Source organism: Micropterus salmoides, unplaced genomic scaffold (assembly GCF_014851395.1).
Source record: "Micropterus salmoides isolate LMB-PRFRI ecotype aquatic unplaced genomic scaffold, ASM1485139v1 Ms_hic_scaffold_17, whole genome shotgun sequence".
NCBI classification, from domain to species: domain Eukaryota; kingdom Metazoa; phylum Chordata; class Actinopteri; order Centrarchiformes; family Centrarchidae; genus Micropterus; species Micropterus salmoides.
Window position 1 is genome coordinate 32843233 of NW_024040817.1, and position 19116 is coordinate 32862348.

Here is a 19116-nt window from a genome sequence, read left to right on the forward strand (position 1 = left end):
ACCGCTTTGGAGTTTGAAGATAATAATGCTGTTTTTAGAAATCCGTAAGGTGAGGAGTTTTTGACTACTAGTAAGAAGAGCTGACTGATATGAGAGTTTGATATTTGAGGATTTTAAAATCCGATATACCAGCTGGTCTTTTTCCTGTGTCGTATTTGTGCAAATGACACAATCTACAATCTTTCCAGACCGAGTTAGCAGGAGCAGAACTGGACCACAGCATAGATAGTGTGTAAATATTAAACTGTATTACAAATTACCTCTTTTAAGCTGCTTCCCTTATGGCTGATCCTGTTGCTGTGATAAGGTCAACTATCAGCAGCTGCTGTGCTGTGATGGCAAAGTTTAATCCTTTGTCCTTTACCAAGCTGACGACAAACCAACAAGTACCCAAGCCCCAGAGAAGGAGCAACGGGATTAGTAAACGGTAGAATGCAGCGCAACCAGCGTAACTTACAATGTTACGGTGGTTGTTGTGTTTATCCTATACGCTGTATAAAACTAAGATGTAGCCGCAGTGTTTCTGGTTAACAGTACCGTTCTGGGCAGGTGACAGGTGTGTTTACGGTGTTTGTGTTCTCTGAGAGAACACAGCGTGGATAAAGTCACAACTGATGGCGTGTTAGCATGTTAATATTACGTAAACATATGGATAAAACATTTATAGACAACCGCAGATCGAAACAAATGATTAGTGTATTCACCCGGGAGTCAAATTTACATATCTGCCAATCACAGCTGTAGCCGATAACTACCTGTGACTACTACAGAGTCATTTGACCTAGTAGTGAGTGCTGATTGTATCCTTTCACACTGAAGACAAAAGATGGTGATGGTGTTTCTATTGTTGCTGGTTCTTTTAAAACAAAAATCAAACAAATCTCAGAACTGTTTTACTTAAATTCCACCAGCATGTCCACATCCCCACCAGAGGAACAAACACGTCTACATCAATATTCCTGGCAGCTACAAAGCCCTCCCCCGTCCTAAGTTTGGTTTATCAGACCATATTTCTCTGCTTCTTCAGCCCACTTCCACCCAGCTGATTAAAAGGGTCAAGCCAATAATTGAAACAGTGAAAGTGTGGACAGGTGAATCTACAGCAGCTCTGCAGGACTGTTTTGGGAGCACAGATTCGAGTATGTTCAGAGAGGCCGCCACCCAGCAGAGCCACATCAACCTTATGGATACATCATCAGAGACATCATACATCAGCAAATGTGCTGATGATGTGGTGATCACAAGACGATAAAATCATTCCCCAATCAGAAGGCATGGATGAATGGAGAGGCGAGGGCTCTATTCAGAGCCAAAAAGCTGCTTTTCGGTTGGGTGATAAAGAAGCTTACAGCACTGCCAGAGCGACACTGAAAGCTGGCATCAAGGAGGCAAAGCGGAGACATCAGCAGAAACTGGAGAGAGACCTCAACACCAACAACACTAAAGATATGTGGCAGGCCATCAAAAACATCAGAGGCGACAAAAGCAGGAGCTCCCCCATCATGTGAGGCCACATTACCAGATGAACTTAACACCTTTTACGCCCGCTGTGATCTCCTCAACAAGAAGTCAGCTGTAAAGTCTACTCCACATCCAGAGGACCGGCCATGTGTCCACAGCAGATGTGAGGAGAGTCCTGTTGAGAGTTAATAAGTACATCAGCTGAGCCAGATAACATTCCTGGCCGTGTACTAAAAACCTGAGCCAATCAGCTGGTTGATGTTATTACTGACATTTTCAACATCTCACTGTCTCAGGAGAGGGTTCCAAACTGCTTCAAAACAGCCACCATCGTTACTGGACCTAAAAATTCTGCAGTGTCTACTCTGAACGACTACCACTCTGTGGCTCTCACCCCCATTCTGATGAAGTGCTTTGAGAAACTGGTTCTTCAGCACATAAAGAACAACATCCCAGCCAGCCTGGACCCTCACCAGTTTGCTTTCAGAACCAACAGATCCACAGAGGATGCCATCTCCAATGCCCTCCACTCAGCCCTCACACACCTTGAGAAAAACAACACCTACATCAGAATGCTGTTTGTGGATTTCAGCTCAGCATTCAACACAATCTCCCCATGAAACTGATCAGCAAACTCCGGGTTTAAATACAACACTCTGCAACTGGATATTGGACTTCCTCACAAACAGACCCCAGTCAGTTCGGCTTGGCGGACTCACCTCCTCCACTCTAGTGCTCAACACGGGAGCCCCCCAGGACTGTGTGCTCAGCCCGCTCCTGACTGCATTCCCCGACATGAAGAGAACTCTGTTGTGAAGTTTGTGGGTGACACCACCATCAATGGCCCGATTTCAAACAATGATGAGACTTCATATCGGGAGGAAATTGATAATCTTGCTGAGTGGTGCTCAGAGAACAACCTACTGCTCAATGTCAGCAAAACCAAGGAGCTGATCGTTGATTTTAGGAAGGAGATAAAGACACACACTCCTGTCTACATCAGTGGCGCTGAGGTGGAGCAGGTGAACAGTTTCAGGTTCCTGGGAATCAGGATCACAGAGAACCTGACATGGTCATCTCACATCTCCACGCTGATGAAGAAAGCTCAAAAACTCAGAAGCTTAAGAAGGCCAAATTCCCACGCCAAGTTCTTGTCAGCTTTTACAGAGGAGCAATAGAAAGCATCCTGACTGGAAACATCACTAACTGGCATGGGATGTGCACGGCCCAGGACCGGAGGGCTCTGCAGCAGGTGATTGAAACTGCTCTGAAGATCATTGGTACCCATCTCCCGAGCATCAGTGATATCGGTGAGGTGAGGTGTCTGTGCAGAGCCCAAAGGATACTAAAGGACAGTACCCACCCAGCCACAGCCTGTTCACCCTGCTGCCTTCTGGGAAGAGATATAGAAGTTTCAGCTGCAACACCACCAGACTGCAGAGCAGATTTTTCCCCCAAGCTATCAGACTAGCTAGAAGCTATATAAACTCTGATTCATCCTCAGCACTGCTCCAGTGATTATAGTTTATTTCTGTTTACCATTTTTATAATTGCTTCTATATTAATGTATATAGTCTGCTATGTAGCAGAAGGGAGTTACTAGGGCTGCAGCTAACGATGATTTTAATACTCGAAGCTTCTACATATTATTTCATCAATTCAAGCATTGTTTGCTTGCTGCTTTACCAACACAAACATCACCCGAATGCGACAACTTACTAATGTGCAGCTGATACCCGTTTAACTCATCACTGTGACGTTACAAATTCACAGGCCAACCAGGAGAACAGGAGAACAGCAACCGCAGGTGTTTACATTTTCAGCTGAGGATTGTGGCTAGCCCTCAACTCAACAATCAGTCATGATTTCAGTTAAATGCTAAAGTTGCTGTTACCTCGTCTGTGGTCCGCCGGCAGAACACCGGCTGCTTTCTGATCAGGTGCCATCGTGCTGTTGCCGAGGCGACATAAGTTTCGTTTTACGTGGACCGACTATAACATTACAAAGTTGTTGTTTTCTTTAGCTTGAAATAATACCATATTTGGACACTCTTCTTCATCCCTTGCTATTTTCTCTCTCTCTCTCTCTCTCTCTCTAACTGAACGCCAGTCAGTTGTGACTGTAGTCAGTTATGTACAGAATGCCTCATATGGAAGAAACTTTAAATTTTTTATACAAATGTTCATTGAAGAATGAGTCCACATCTCACAAAGGCAACAAATTGCTACCTTGGTTTTACATACTTTCTATAAATCGGATTCTGTTAATGTTAGAGCCCCTCAAATTTGATTTAACATTAATCAAACACTGAATTAATGGAAATGTCCAACATAAATACTTTGGCAGACTCCCGAGGAACCCCAAACCACCCATTTGCATTTTTTTTCCATTTTCAAGGGCCAGTAATGAAAAATCTGCTTGTGCATTTAGGATTTATATGTTTGAAGATATTGAACCCTTAAAGTGGCTTCTTTAGGGTACAGAAATGACTAAATTCTCAGGGGCAAAAATCTAACCTCCATCTGATCTGACACGGTGTTCCTTTAACAGTCTTGCTACTTCAATTTTGACTGAATTTGTCACAAATTTGTTTGGAAATGACAGAGAAAGCCGTTTACCTAGCAGGAATTGTCTAATGAAATACGCTAGCAAGTTGCATAATGGGATGTGTAGGATCCAGTGTTATAGGTGCTTCACCCATTCCAGTTGCTGTTGTACCTCTTTATCATGCCTACATTTATGGGTAAAGTACTAACCCAATATTACCCTAGGATTACTCATGAACTCCAGACTTTTCACGTAAGGGATACACCAGAATTGACAGGTCATAAATGAAACACACTGTTATTATCGCTTTAATATTCTTTCCTTATGAACCTGTTGGATGAAGACGTTAGACTACATGTTTAGCTTAGGATGGACATGTTAATTGCCTCTTCCCTACTTACACTATGCTGACTTGACAGTATGGCCTCTTCTCGCTCTCGTCTACGCCTCTGTTTCTCAGCTTGGGGCCGTGGAGTGGAGTTTGACTTCGATGAAGAGAAGGACGCCGGGTTTCGTGGGTTGCTGGAACAGAGTCGGGCTGCTCCTCTTCCTGCCAGCCTCAGGACACGACCTGCCCTCCACATCCTCAGTAACATCCTACACAAGTAACAAACACAGAGAACCACAGTCAGGTCATGTAAAAAGGTTTATCTGCGATGACAGTTAATATTTGATAACGTTAACGCGGGCAAAGTTTAAGTTACTTACTGTACTTTCTCTCTTTCACTGAGTGCTCAGCATGGGTGCCATCTACGACCTTTTAAATTAGCTTCATTTAGCTTCGTCTTTGTAAACCCGCGAAAGTGCATTTCTACAATGTTTCTAATCATATGTAAACAGTACGTTATATAACCTCGTAGAATGATTGTGTCATTTCAAATAACTGATATATGTTTATCTTATTGTCAGCATGGGGATGCTGTTTGTTGACGAACTGCTAAACTTTACGTACAACAGGAAATAATCACTGTCCGTCTGTAAATGTCTTCCCCACAACACTACTGATGTCAAGCGGAGCCAAAAAAAGAAATAACGCATCCGACCTACATTTAGAAATAAAAGTATTTCTGGAAATAATTTGCACCAAAGATGCAATATTAATGTCTTGAATGCTGATTCATTGCGTATATAATATTAACGTAAGTGAGGTTTGGCGTGATTTGTGCAACACTACGATTCAGACAGCTAACGTTAACCGTTTTGACGTGAAAACATTAAACTTCCGTTTTGAGTCTGGCTAACTCATTCTGCAACTTGACTTTATGTTGGCCACATATCAGCAAAGTAACGTTAGTCAACGCATCCTAATCTTCAGCAACCTCCCCTATTAGTGATTTAAAGAACCAAGGTCAGTCATTGCAGCTATCGTAACGTTATATTTCAGACACTGTCTAGTATCACTGCCGGTCGACTCCGGTTCTTTACAGCTTAACGCTAGCTAACGGTAGCGTTAGCAAAGCAGCTCCTGGTATGGCGGAGGTTCCCGGGACATCAAGTGAAACGATAACGGAGACTGTTGAGACTAACACACCGCCGCCGCCCCAGCAGGTAAATGATGAAGGACTGGTCGTGAAGACATGTAGACAGTTTTGCTAACTAATGGTACTGCAGAGTACAAACGGTTTCATTTGTGTCCAGCACCAGCGAGGCCGTACAGCTTGTTGACAGCGTTCATGTTATTTGCCTGAAATGATAACACGACTCTCAGCCCTGCTTATGATGCATCAGGAGCCCTAATGTGTTCATTTCGTTAAGCTTCAAAAATGACCATGCCCGTTAGGATGTTCGCTACGTTTCTCATGTGATGCTGTGCATTAACAGTAACAGTAACCAGGATGCGGTTTTGCGGAGCAGGTTCAGGCACGGTTCTGGACCTAGACACACAAGAGGGTTTTGGTCGAATAGGGTACATTCCAAGTATCTTGGACGTCACTTAGAAAGTGATTGAGTGCAAGAGGCTGCAAGGGCTCAAAATGCTGTAAAAAGAAAGGGGACTGCACTTTGCCACGATATTACGTTGCCTTGACAACGCTGAAAGTTGCACACTTTTTATTTTATTGAATTTTTACCTGATTTTTAAGTCTTGCAGGCTCTTGCCCTACAAAGTGGAGGAGACGCAGGGCTCCAGACAAACTTTTTTTGACCTCCATCCCGGAACCATCCTGAAAAACAATTTAAACCGTCCTGAAGTTAATGTAAAGTGTCCCAAAATCAAAATGTTGTTCCTTTACTTTGTTATTATCCTCGATAGTTGTTAGTGACATAATAAATGATGATGAATTGATAAAAAAAATATAATTATTTTGCCCAATTCAATCAAAAAGATTTAAAAACAAAACTGAAAAGTTATCTGTTGGGGCACCTTTTTACCTCGATGATAAATGATTTAATTTTAATTCACTTTAATAGCTCCTGTGTTTCAGCAGGTTTTCTGCTGATGTTCAAAACTTTTTGCACATTCAGAATCTCTCCAACAAATCTGTTTTCTCTGACATGTCCAGAATAAAATCATAATATGAGACTAACATTATTTAATGAGAATTCATAATATTTTTTAAAAGTCTACCTGATCTATACTCTGCTGTGCTCCCATTCAGACTGTAGTGAATGAGACAAGTGCACTGCACTTGGGCGGCTGTGGCTCAGGAGATAGAGCGGGTTGGCTGTTAATCGGCGGTTCAATCCCTGGCTCCCCCTGGTTGCGTGTCGAAGTGTCCTTGGGCAAGATACTGAACCCCGAATTGCCCCTGGCGGCTATTCCGCCAGTGTATGAGTGAGTGTGAATGTTAGTTTCCGTTTGAGCACTGTGTGTGACTGGTGAATGCATTTCGCTTTGAGCGGTCGAAAAGACTAGAAAGGCGCAAACCGAAACCAAAAGTAATACTTGTGATCAGGCAGAAATCTCGGACAAATCCACATGTTAACTTCTGCAGCTCTGACAAAATTAGTGGCAGCCATGAAGAGATTGTCAAATTCTCTAAATGCTAAGGAAAGGAACCTCAGTGCTTCCTTTCTTATTTCATTTAACATAAGGTACACTGGACATCCCTTACGAAAGGAAAGCAGATAATGCCGATGCTCTGCCATGTGAATTCCCTCCTGTTGAGGTCCTATTTAGTAAACAGTAATAGATTCTGGAAACTCACAAAGAGCGAGGATCAGTCTCTCTTCCAATGATTGTCCTCAGCGTAGCCTAAAAAAAGTTTAATTTTTAATTGAACTTAGCAGCAGGCGGGCGTGTGCGTGAGTAGACCACTTCACCTCACTCTAACAGGGACACTTGAAACTGAACATAGACTGCTCCCTGATAAAAGAAAAATGTTTCTGCTGATACCTGTTCAGAAAAAAAAACAAGAAACAAAAACACAGATTTATATCTGTTAACCTGTTGCTACTTTCTAAAGGGAATACTGCTGCTAAAATGCACCTTAATTGTTTAAAGTGTTTGCAAACCACATGTTATTGCACTTTTGTATATATATAGCAGTACATTTAAATTAAAGGTGCGCAATACACTACTTTAGAACTCTGAGATAACAGTTGTTGTGATTTGGCGCTATATAAAAAAAATCAAATGGAATTGAAAATAGAATTCATGATTCAATTTTGCGCATAGCTATGGGTTTACTTGCAGAAAATCAAGAGATTGATTGAGATTAAAATTTTTATGGTTAATCACGGTACCCCCTTCTTGGATGAGAAATCATCTTTCAATACCCATAAATGTAAGGGAAGTAGCCGATCCATGGTTTTTCTCTTCATAATGTCTAGCATAATCCATGTTCCCATTTCTACTGGCAGCCTTATGCTCTGCCACTCTCATTTTAAGTTTCCGTTTAGTTTGGCCCACATACATGGGACACTTAATATAGTCAACATGGATAGACAGACATTGAATTCTTTTGTTATATTTCTTTCCTGAATATGGTTACATATGGAACATATGATTAAATGATGTTTTTGTGTCAGTGTGTTAGAACAATGTGCACATTTGCCACATCTATAGTTCCCATAAAGCTGTTGTGAAAGCCAATTAGTTTGAGTGGGCTCATTATACATGGAACTGACAACAAAATCTCTGACATTTCTGCCTCTCCTGGAGCAAAAACGAAGTCTAGAAACTGATAAATGGCTCAAATTTGGGTCACATTCTAAGGTATTTGAATGTTTATTTATGATCCGTTTAACTTGTCTAGAAGATGGTACAATGTTCTGATTGATTGATTGATTTTTTTTTTTTTTTTTTTTTTAGTCCAACCAACAGTCCAAAACGCTAAAAAACTCTTCATTTACTATTATTAATGACAAAAAATAGCATCAATTCCTTACATTTAAGATGAAAGCAGCAAATGTTTAACATTTTTGTAAAAAAAACAATTTTTTTACTGAAACAATGTGTCGATTATCAAAATATTTTGTGTTACTGTATTATTTCTTACACTGATGATGAAACGCTCACTTGATCAGGCTGAGGGCTGAAATGATCTCCTGTATACAGCTGTACAGGTATATACAGGTGTGAGTCACTGGATTTCTGTGTAGTGCATGATTCTGTAACTGGTAACTGTTGCTGCTTTCAACAGATGCTATAATGTTTATTGCAGCCTCAAGATGTTTCTACATGTCATAACATGTTTCTTGATAGTGAAGATATGATCTGTAGCCTTTATGTGATGGTGCTGGCAGCTGGTCTGCTCCTCTCAAAGATCGCAGCAGGCTGGAACAGAACAAGGACAGATGCTGCAGCTGTGACATGTTATATTTAACTGACGTTGCTTCACAATGACGCCTCTGAAGCGAGGACGTCTAATTTCTGCCACTCGCATCTTGGGGGGAGGTTATGTATTGAATATTTACTCGCTTAAACCGGAAGTTGTTCTGGTTCAGACACTTCACTGATAAACCACAGAATTGCAGAGTTATTATATCAGGATGAGACTCCTGTCCAAACTTATTAGCACGCTGCCTCTCTGTCTGCTGCGAGTCTGCTTTGTGAAATGACTAATGGTGCGTCAGATGTCGCTACGGCAAAGAACTGGGATGGTATTATCTCCTTTCCTTTAGTAAAGGAGGGTCCAGTGTATGCTATACTAAATGAGATAAGAAAGGAAACATTTAGCGAATCCAACCAGCTGTTAATTTGATATTTTTTCAATCCTCACTGAACCGGAAGTCCTTCTGCTCCGCCATCTTGCAGGCTGTCTTATTTGTGAGAGGAGGAGCAAGGAGGGATCTATGAGGAGCCATGAGCGAGGATACATGAGAGCAGCCTTCATAGAAGTCTTTAACTTGCCGACATGCCCTCTTATTGGATATCAGTTATTACTGGACACTGTAGCTGATTAGATTGATCTTATGGAGACAATTAAAGTCAGAGAGAGTCAGCAAGAAACACTTTTTACATAATTTCCATTCAGTTCACATGTGAGGCTGATAATTCCTGAATGTCGCCTTTGATATGAGTTACATCAAAATTAAATTTCCCTGAAACATTTAGCCTAATCAATCATTTTCAGTGTTCATATTCTGGGTTATTCAATAATGAATTCACAACAGAATATAAATAAATAAATAAATACAGCCACGAGCGGTGATTTACATGTTCAAATTTTTTAATGCCAAAACATTTTCTAAATAGTTTCACACACGTGGTTCAACATTGTTATGAAAGATATCTTGCAACTTTTGTAAGTATTGGATAGGGCTGAAACAATTGATCGCGTAAATCGATTCATTTCATTACTGAAAAACATTGATGCAAATTATCTGCATCGATACTTCGTTTAATCCATATAACTATACAGCACACTGTTTCGCACGAACATTTATTACTGTCGCACTTCACGGGTTCGCTGTGTGAACACAGCATGACTATGCTGCCGCTGTTTGCAAAGTGTCCAAAGTATGGGATAGTTTCAAGCTAAAAGAAAACAACAACTCTGTAATGTTACAGTCTGGCCACCGTAAAACGAAACTTATGTGGACTACCAACAGCACGATGGCACCTGATCAGAAAGCACCCGGCAGCAACCACGCCGCCGCCAAGCAAAAGTACTTCTTAAATGATGAATCGATGAAATAATCTGTAGAAGCTTCAAGTATTAAAATCATTGTTAGCTGCAGCCTTACTATTGGTCTAGTGTTACATACATATTGATTCTGAATATTTTAAATGGTTTTAATACTCTTTTCCCGCAGTATCAATTAGAGCCCGACTGAAACGGGATTTTTAAGTCGATACCAATTTCGATCTTCGAGGATTTTAAAATCTGACATGCGAATATATATTGGCCGATATTCTTTTTCCCCCTCAATTCCTAACATTTGTTATGTTAGTACCTCACCAAGATACCATGATATAATGCACTTTAAATAGATTTTTCTTTGATTGTTATAAATAGTACTTACAGAAAACATTTTACAAATATCTGATTTGTTATCAATTATAGAGCACTACTACAAATGAACATTAAAGTAAATATGGAAAACAGGAGAGGGTAATGACTAACAAGCTTTGGTCATGAATGTTTTCAGGAGAGGAGAAGTGATGATGGCTATTTTTATTATTAAATCCTGCAATTGACCAAATGACCAGCTCACCGTGAGCACTGAGTGTGAGAGCTACCAGGAGCTACTCTTCCTAGTTGTTTCTACTCGTCCGGTCATAGACTGTATATAAGAAGTGCACGTAGTCATCGTGACGTCACCCGTTTGTGGACTTCCGTTTTTAAGCCTCATGTTTGGCCGATAGGGTGCTGCCATGTTGATTTTTTTTGTAACCAGCAGCACCAGATGTGACCATATTTAGACGAGACGGTGGAGCTAATGGCCGTGTGTGGAGCTAGCTAGCTTAGCTAGGTGTCCTCACCAGAGAAAGTAAACAGCCAACTCCTAATAACAACTTTTTCAACGGAGCTGGTTAAATTTACAACTTGATTAACAACATTAACATGAACATTAACAACTTGTCAATGACAGATAATCCCGCCCTAAAGCATACTCTGCTTTATGGACTATTTTTCTCTAAATGAGACCATAATTTACTAAATGAACATCATGCTGTGTTGAAGAAGACGTGAAACTAGCGATTGAGACCATAAACTCATTAGGAAAGTGTTTACTGAGGTAATAAATCACGTGAGAAGTAGGCTCATTTTACCATTATTTCTAATGGAGCCGGACAAACGATACAACACTCATTACATGAGGGGAAAATCAAACACTCTCCAGCATTTCTTTTGTAATGGTCATAAATCGGCTGTTATAAACGCAGATGCCAATTTATCTCATTAGCTCCGCTTGATTTGCTTTACTTTAATTTTTCGTGCCTTTTCGTCAAGTCCTGCCCTGCTATGCTGTGATTGGCTAATACTTGTCACTTGTAATTGGATGCTGACAAAGAATACAAGCAAGCCAATATGCAAGTGTCTGTACAGAGTAGTGCTAAGTAAATAAAGGTGCTAATACAATCAATTGAGCAAGGCACCAGCTGGACCCTGCAACCTCTATAAAGAACCTCGAGGTTGGAAACATCTTCCCTTTCAACATCACTGAAGTATTAAACAAGCCCACCAAACTGTTGTTGATAAGCTAGCTGTCCTGGTGTTGGCCCAACAGACATTTAATTCTCAAAACTTAGCGGTCAGACCTGAGGAATCTCAGACAGCAGAGTTTCAGCTGGTTCCCAGCTTTTTTGGAACATGTTGCAGGCATCAAATTCAAAGTGAGTGAATATTTGCAAAAAACAATAAAGTTTATCAGTTTGAACATTAAATATCTTGTCTTTGTAGTGTATTAAATTGAATATAGGTTGAAAAGGATTTGCAAATTAATGTATTCTGGTTTTTTCGCACGCCTGACCTCCCCTCACAGCAGTGAACGTAACGCTCCAGTTCACATCAAAGGGAAAATAAAATGAAGACCTCAGCTGTGCGGCAGCGCTTTTAAAATGAGTGATGACTGCGACAGTTATGAAGTTTATTATTTTCACAATTGCTTAATTTCATAAGCCTACAGATCAAAACAGTCAAATAGCCTACATTTTTGAATTAATCCGTAGCCTAAACTGTAGGCTACAACAAATAAACAACATAATGAACGCATAAATAATTATACCGGGCCGATTGTAGAAGAAGAACATGAAGGAAGCTATAATAAAAGTTAAAAATGAATAATGACGATATCTTAGTTCTGCTACCGGAAATAGCACTCATCCCGTCTGCTCTCCCTGTACCCCCGTCCGTCTAAATAAAATATTCCTGTATTCTGCTCTGGACCTGCTCAGCTCAGCCTCTCAATCTGGGTCGTTCCACCTCACCTCACAAGAACTTAAATATATTTAACACACTCAAAAGTGTTCCAAACATTGTTCTCAATTAACCTAATAAAGCAACAAAATGAAAAGTCTATTTATGCCATGAAAGGTGCTCAAATAGTGGTCGAAAGACTGAATCTCATTTACTGTAAACTCACCACAACCTGTGTCCACAAGAGGTGGAATAGTGTAACCAGTCTCTATAATGCAAGATAACTACTAACCTAGCCTAAATTAAACACATTCATATTAAACTTAATTTCAATAGGCCTACCAAACTATATACTCATAATATTCAGCCTCATGTAAAAAAAAAAAAGAAGGAAAAATTTTTTTTTATCCCATTTATCTTATCGGCTGCAACAGGCTGGGTCAAACAGACTTGGGACCCAATAAATAATAAAACACAATTCAAATCCACAAGTAGGCTTACTGTCATATGTTCAAATCTTAATGGCTTTAGTAGCCTACTACAAACTGTCTCTGTCTCTGCAAGGTTATATCGCAGTTTCTCCGCATCACCACAGCAAATATAAAGGCAGCCTGTGCTGTTTTTACACATGGTGATGTCATTTTCCAAGAGAGCTGATTGGTCAATAGGCAGTACTTTTACAGAGTTGATCTCTTATCTGGAACATAACCTGCTCCAGAGCAGGTTGGCTGTTAAGCATAAGTTACCATGGCGATCCACCCCAGTAAGAAGTTGAACCACTGTCATGGTACTGAAAACCCAGGGTTAACCCCAAAGTTATCTCCAAGCTCAAATCCTGCAGGCCCTTGGGCCTGTTTCCACCTGCTCTGCACACCAGTCACTTCTTCCAAAATCTATCCTTCCAGTCTATCTCGCTCTTCCCCGGATCAAATCTGACCTCTTCAACCCTGCGGTAAATATTCTTTAATCCAACTCCTCCGTCTCCAGTCCTGCACTAGGGTCTACTAGCCTAAACATAACAAAGTTAAAAACAATGGTTTGGTAATAATAACTTGCTGTTTTAGTTAGCCTACGCTGTGAGAATTATAATAACTGAGCGCTCTCTCTTTTTCTCTTTCTCTCACTCACACAGACATGAAATACATAGCTGCAGCTCGTGACAGCCAGCAGACTTAAACAATCGGCAGAACGCAACTGCATTCTTTATCTTGATAACATTTTTGCCCAGCCCTAGTTCTATTATATTGCAGTTAATAATATAATATAATCACAATATGACTTTTTCTCCAAATCCTTAAGCTCTAATTTACCATCTAATTCTACGTTTTACATGCAGCATTTTATCCCTTTGCATCATGATTTGCATTTGCCAAGGATCCGTGTTCATGAACTGCACGCCAGAGCCTTGAAAGTTTATAGTACTTAACATGCATTGCTGTAGGAAAGCAGGTAAAGGGAACATTTGCAACCAAAGACATGGAGAGAACACAAAAACTCCACACAGAAAGTCCCAGAGACCAGTCTTGTTGGGATGGACCCGGGACCTTCTTGCTGTGGGATGACACAGTTAAGCACTATGCCTGGTTTACACTTGATGCCCAGCATCTCACAGCAGACCTGTCATGTTGCAGGAGGGACGAAGCCTGACAATAAAGCTGAGGAAGAGGAAGACTGAGAAGAAGGTGGAGTGGTCCAGTGACACTGTAGACAATGAGCACCTGGGAAGAAGGTCTTCAAAATGTGAGTTCATCTTCCTCATCAGCACACGCTGAAATGTAATTATTGCAGCGGTAACTTTTCTTTGCTGCTTCTGAATGCTGTTTGAAGGTTCCTATACACAGTGTGACTTTGGGCTGTCTTAGCCCATATAACTGTAACTGCTGTCACAACCCACATCTGCAAATCAACCAATCAGAATATGACATGAAACAATGTAGAACAAACTGACATTTTATTTTTGCTTGCCTTTTTTCTATTTACATTGCAGCACAACATGCTGGAATCAGCACGGCACTCTTAGTTGATTTAAGTATCAAATCAATCAAGTGATTGCCTGTAAACCCAGAGTGCAGATGTTAATGCAGCATGAGTTGTTAAGGTGAACATTCTCATTCTGAAATTGAGTTTTGTAACTCCCTTCTGCTACATAGCAGACAATATACATTAATAAAGAATCAATTTGGGCTACAGGTAACTGATTCCATGGCAACATTATACTTCCGGTTTGTTTCACTCAAAGCATGATGGTTTCAAAAGCTTATGGATTTTTTTAAAGTCAAATAGAAATAAGTGAAACAGAACCAAAAATACATCATACATCTTTGACCAGTGAAACTCTCCTCTACCCATTAACATGCACAGATTTCCTGTCTGTTGGAACCCCGTGGACATGCACAACACAAATCATTTCAAATTGTGTAAAATCATATGAACTGTCCTATTAGACAGTACAATTGGCATGCCAAATAATGGCCACCTAACTAATTCTAGAAAAAATTCTGTGACATGCAAAAAATTGCGACCGTGCAATAAGCCTGTACATCAAAGGAATGAAAACTGAGCACACGAGTGCCTGGCTTTAAAAGTGTTGCTTGGGCAATTAGGATCACCTGACAAAAAAATCTCAGAATTCTGACCTTAATTAAATTCCCCCAGAATATAATTCATATCAGAATTTAAATAATACATTTTTCACACAGCCTTAATCTTCTTTAATACGCATGCATTCATAAGACTTGGTGCACTTTCAAATGTTAATAACCTCCTTGACACACACCTGGGCCTCTTCATCCTCCTGCTGCACAACATGATTTATCAGAACAACCATCAGCTGGGAGCTGTTTTTACCACACGCTCCCTGTAGTTAGAACGGAACTCTTGTGTCTTATGGAATGTCATGTTTTCTTTTTTAAAATTAGGAGTTTACAGTGACAGAGAAGGCATCACATGCAGATGACCTGGATCAGTCCTAATCCTTTCTGTTGTGTTTCAGGCTGCTGTATTTATGAGAAGCCCCGACAGTTCGGAGAGTCGTCCTCTGAAAGCGAGGGAGACGATGATGATGAAGGGTGTGGCAGTGCTCACTGTATCCTGGGCCATGGCAGGAGAGGCCCTGGACAGAGAGAGGGCGGGGGGACCACAGTGCCCCCAAACTCTGGAGGGTCACACACCCACTAATTAGCACTGCAGGCTGATTGTGGGCTCTGAGGGGGTTCTCACCACAATGACAGATTACAAAACTGCACTCTTTTTTTAGTTTAGTTCCACCACTGAGGTACAGGCAGACCTGATGCTGCGTTCCAGTCATGGGTCAGAAAATCCAGTTACTTCAGTAGGATTACAGTCTGAAAAGCAAAGAGCAACATGGATTATTTAATTAACCCGACTTCAACAACTAAAAGCATGCTCAGTATTGTACCAACTGACACACGGAATGGAGTGATGTCTTTTAAAGTCTTTAGGAAGGGGATATGCTGTGATGATGATAGAATTTTAAGGGCCATGCCGGCCTGTTAGCATGTTTTAAATCCCACACAGTATGCATCACTGCTAAGCATTTTCCAAAGCATTTCGTAGAATGGTACAATTTGAAATCCTTTCCTTTTTTCCAGGCATCTATTGGTTTCCGTTCATTTCACTGTGCTATGAAAATAAACTTAACGTTTGTAATCCATCACAGTGAATATCCTGTTTGCTTTTATTTTTGCAGGTTAAAGCCCAAAGGTATTCACTTTACAAATAAATGCCAGTGTATTCACATATTGGCACATTTTTCTGATTAAACAATTCAAACTATTGTCAACCATGTCAGGGCTGCACTGCATTCAACAGCTAAAACACATTTGATATTGTGCCAACTGACATAATTACCATGGAATGATAACGGTAGGTGTTTAACCCTTTGACGTACAGATCGAAGGCCATGCAGCTGATAAGATAACTGGACTAATGGGCCAGAGTTTTTGCATGTTTATGCCTGTGTTCACCCTTTTACTTCAAATCACATTTATGTACATTACATTACTGCTGACTGTTTTCAGGCAGTGATGGTGTTGAAGAGCTCCATGTCTCTTAAACGTATGTATTTTAAACTATAGTAAAATGAACAAAAACCAATGGCTGCCTATTAAAAAAACTAAAACCGGTCAGTGCTTTGGAAAATGGTCATCAGCAGCAGGAATGTGATCTGTCTGTAGCTAAAACACATGAAAGCAGAGTTGACAAACATTTGCCCAGACTCCGTGCTTGTGATTCCAACATGGCAATGTCCCCATCATCATACTGGACTTTCTGACTGGAATGCAGCATACATGTTAGAAGCTTTGAGGAGATGGTCATAGAGAGGTCATCCTATGTTGTCTGGCGGTGTGTTTTTCCTTTTGACAAACTGGCTGGAGTTATTTGTATATAATACAGCACATTGTTTTTTATTTATTTGCTGGTCTTTACTCTAAATAATAATTGCCATATAGTGGACCGCAGTCTGTGCAGTAGCATTCTGATGACAAAGCATGTGTGAGCAACAGAATAGAGAGGATGGAAAACTGGACACCAACAAAGCTCTCCCCTTTATATTTAGTTGAGTGAGTATTTGCTGTTACTGATTTGTAGAGCAGTTTTAAAGTTTATGCCAACTGTTGTGACAATTGCTGACAGAACATATTACACAGGACTCCACATGCTTTAGCACCATCAGTATCATCTGTTAGAAGTAATCAATATTATAGAACCCTGCCCTGGCCCTGTTCTTCATATGTGGATAACACAAGCCTTGTTTTAAACTTCATCTGGAGCTGTTAGCGTACCAGCAAGACCATCAGCCCAAGCCTGCAAAAGGCGGCTTACTCACGGTTTGCTGTATCGTGACTGAAAGCTTTAGAGGGAAGTCATTCTCCGATACAGATAACTCATTTCCTCAGAGAAATGCTGATCTATTTATCCTTTTAGATGACAACATGTAAAAGATAAGAAAACACATCACATTTTTTAATTCAAAACTTTATCAACAAAGACCAATATAGGTGATCAGTTTATACAAACAAATCAAAAGGACCAAGGCAGCCGGATGAGAATGAACAGATCGTTGTTGCTGGGTTACCTGATCATCTGAGGTGTTTAACCAGATGGATGATGATCTAAATGTTGAAGATTTAACATCATCCAGGATTTTCAGTTCTTCTGAGACAGATCTTTGTGGAGGTGATGTCAGATCAACAAACCCTTCAGTAAATAAGGTTTAAACACATTCAGTGATAAATGGAGACGTCTCTGAAACAAACATTATTGAAATATCAAGATCTGTGTTCATCTCAATAAACACATATGCATGCTAAAAGTACTATAAGATGAAATCATTACGTTAAAAATAACTTTGGTTGTAAGTACTATAAGCAAAAGGAATAAATTCTTCTTCAAACTGTACAATCACGAAATAAGCAAACGCTGGATGTAAGAGGTCAGTTTATATTAAACTAGAACCAGTCTCAAAAATGATCAGTCAGATTACTGAACACAGTTCACAGATTGATCATACAAATCCATGACTTGTTTTACACTGTCTTCACTACCAGCTGTTCAGTAGAGGTATAGGCAGTCTAAGGTCTAAGTGTAATTTAATAAGTAATACTTGTGCTGATTCTACTTTTTACTCATGTTGCTGTTATGTCAAAATAATAGTTTGCTGTAACGAGTGGTTGGATTTCTTTATCTGGCTAACACCATGTAAACCTGGATTAGTTAACCTACGTATGAAGGATGGGGGCCTGGGTAGTGAGCCATGTCTGTGGCCTCAAACTAAACAGACAGAATCATTCCCCTCCGTTTAGGCTGCAGTTAGCTCTCACCTTATTGATCACTTTGTATTTAATTTTGGAATAGTATTGGATTGGATGAAATCTCATAAAGAGAAGCATATTTTTAACTTGTAAATCCTCTGCTGGTTTTCATTTGCTTGATTGTTTTTTAGTTAATTCCAGTGTGTCCACTGGTTTTTAGATTTGTTTCTTTGCATAGGATGGTAATGAGCGAAGTCAAACTGGTGGATAGCAGAGTTGACAACACCAGTGTGAACGAAAAAGAGAATTTAATTTCTGTTAATATACTAATTCGCTTAACTCTTTGGACAAAGCACCCATAGGTTCTCTTTGAATTGAGCTGCACGCCGGTCGTAACAATTCTGCAGTTTGATTATTTCAACTCTGTTTAAAGACAATGGCTATTTTTGCTTTTCCTGCTGTGCTCTGCTGAGTGACTGACATGTCATTTCTGTGAGCATTCTGATTGGAGGGCCATTCCTGACAGGCTGTAAATATGGAACTGGATCACAGCTAATGTGCTGTACAGGAGAAGAGACGTGCATGACTGCTGGCCTGGGCTTTGTTCTCATGTCTCAGCTATGACCGAAACCCACCTGGTACAGGCTCCATCGTCCTTCTCTTCTACAGTTTCACACCATGTTTGTTATGCAACAGTTGTGTGGATTACACTCAGTTCATTTATGCCACCACTTTCTGTACACACCTCTTCACACACTGATATTGTTACATATGTACATTGTTCTTGTACTGGTAATGCACCTTTCTGTATATACTATTAAACATAATGAAAGCAGATATAATCTGAATTAAAGTTTTGAACTGTGATTAAACTGGTTGACGAATGTGTGTTATACAGTTGCATCTCACAAAATTTAAATATCGTGAAAAAGTTCATTTATTTCAGTAATTCAACTTAAAAGGTAAAACTAATATATAGACTCATTACATGCAAAGTGAGAAATTTCAAGCCTTTATTTGATATAATTTCAATGATTATTGCGTACAGCTTATGAAAACCCCAAATTCAAAATCTCAGAAAATTAGAA

At 40.1% G+C, this 19116-nt stretch overlaps 2 protein-coding genes across 3 annotated transcripts in view; one reads left to right on the top strand and one right to left on the bottom strand.

Annotated features, from left to right (window-relative positions):
* Positions 1-5072, bottom strand: part of vars2 (valyl-tRNA synthetase 2, mitochondrial) — a 39675-nt gene extending 34603 nt beyond the window's left edge. The window contains exons 1-2 of one of the 2 annotated variants that reach the window (XR_005445047.1): positions 4717-5072; positions 4410-4605 (exon numbers count right to left, since the gene is read on the bottom strand). Coding sequence is in view for 1 of the 2 variants with exons in the window: in XM_038724281.1 (XP_038580209.1) it covers positions 4410-4604 (195 nt within the window). In the remaining variant the exon portion in view is untranslated. The remainder of the gene's footprint in view (positions 1-4409; positions 4606-4716) is intronic. The other variant, XM_038724281.1, reaches the window with a different exon arrangement.
* A 152-nt stretch (positions 5073-5224) lies between these two features.
* Positions 5225-18900, top strand: ppp1r11 (protein phosphatase 1, regulatory (inhibitor) subunit 11). Its single transcript, XM_038724282.1, has 3 exons — positions 5225-5556; positions 13886-13994; positions 15247-18900. The coding sequence occupies exons 1-3, from the start codon at positions 5479-5481 to the stop codon at positions 15429-15431; spliced, it is 372 nt and encodes a 123-aa protein (XP_038580210.1). The 5' UTR covers positions 5225-5478; the 3' UTR covers positions 15432-18900.
* The last annotated feature ends 216 nt before the right edge of the window (positions 18901-19116 follow it).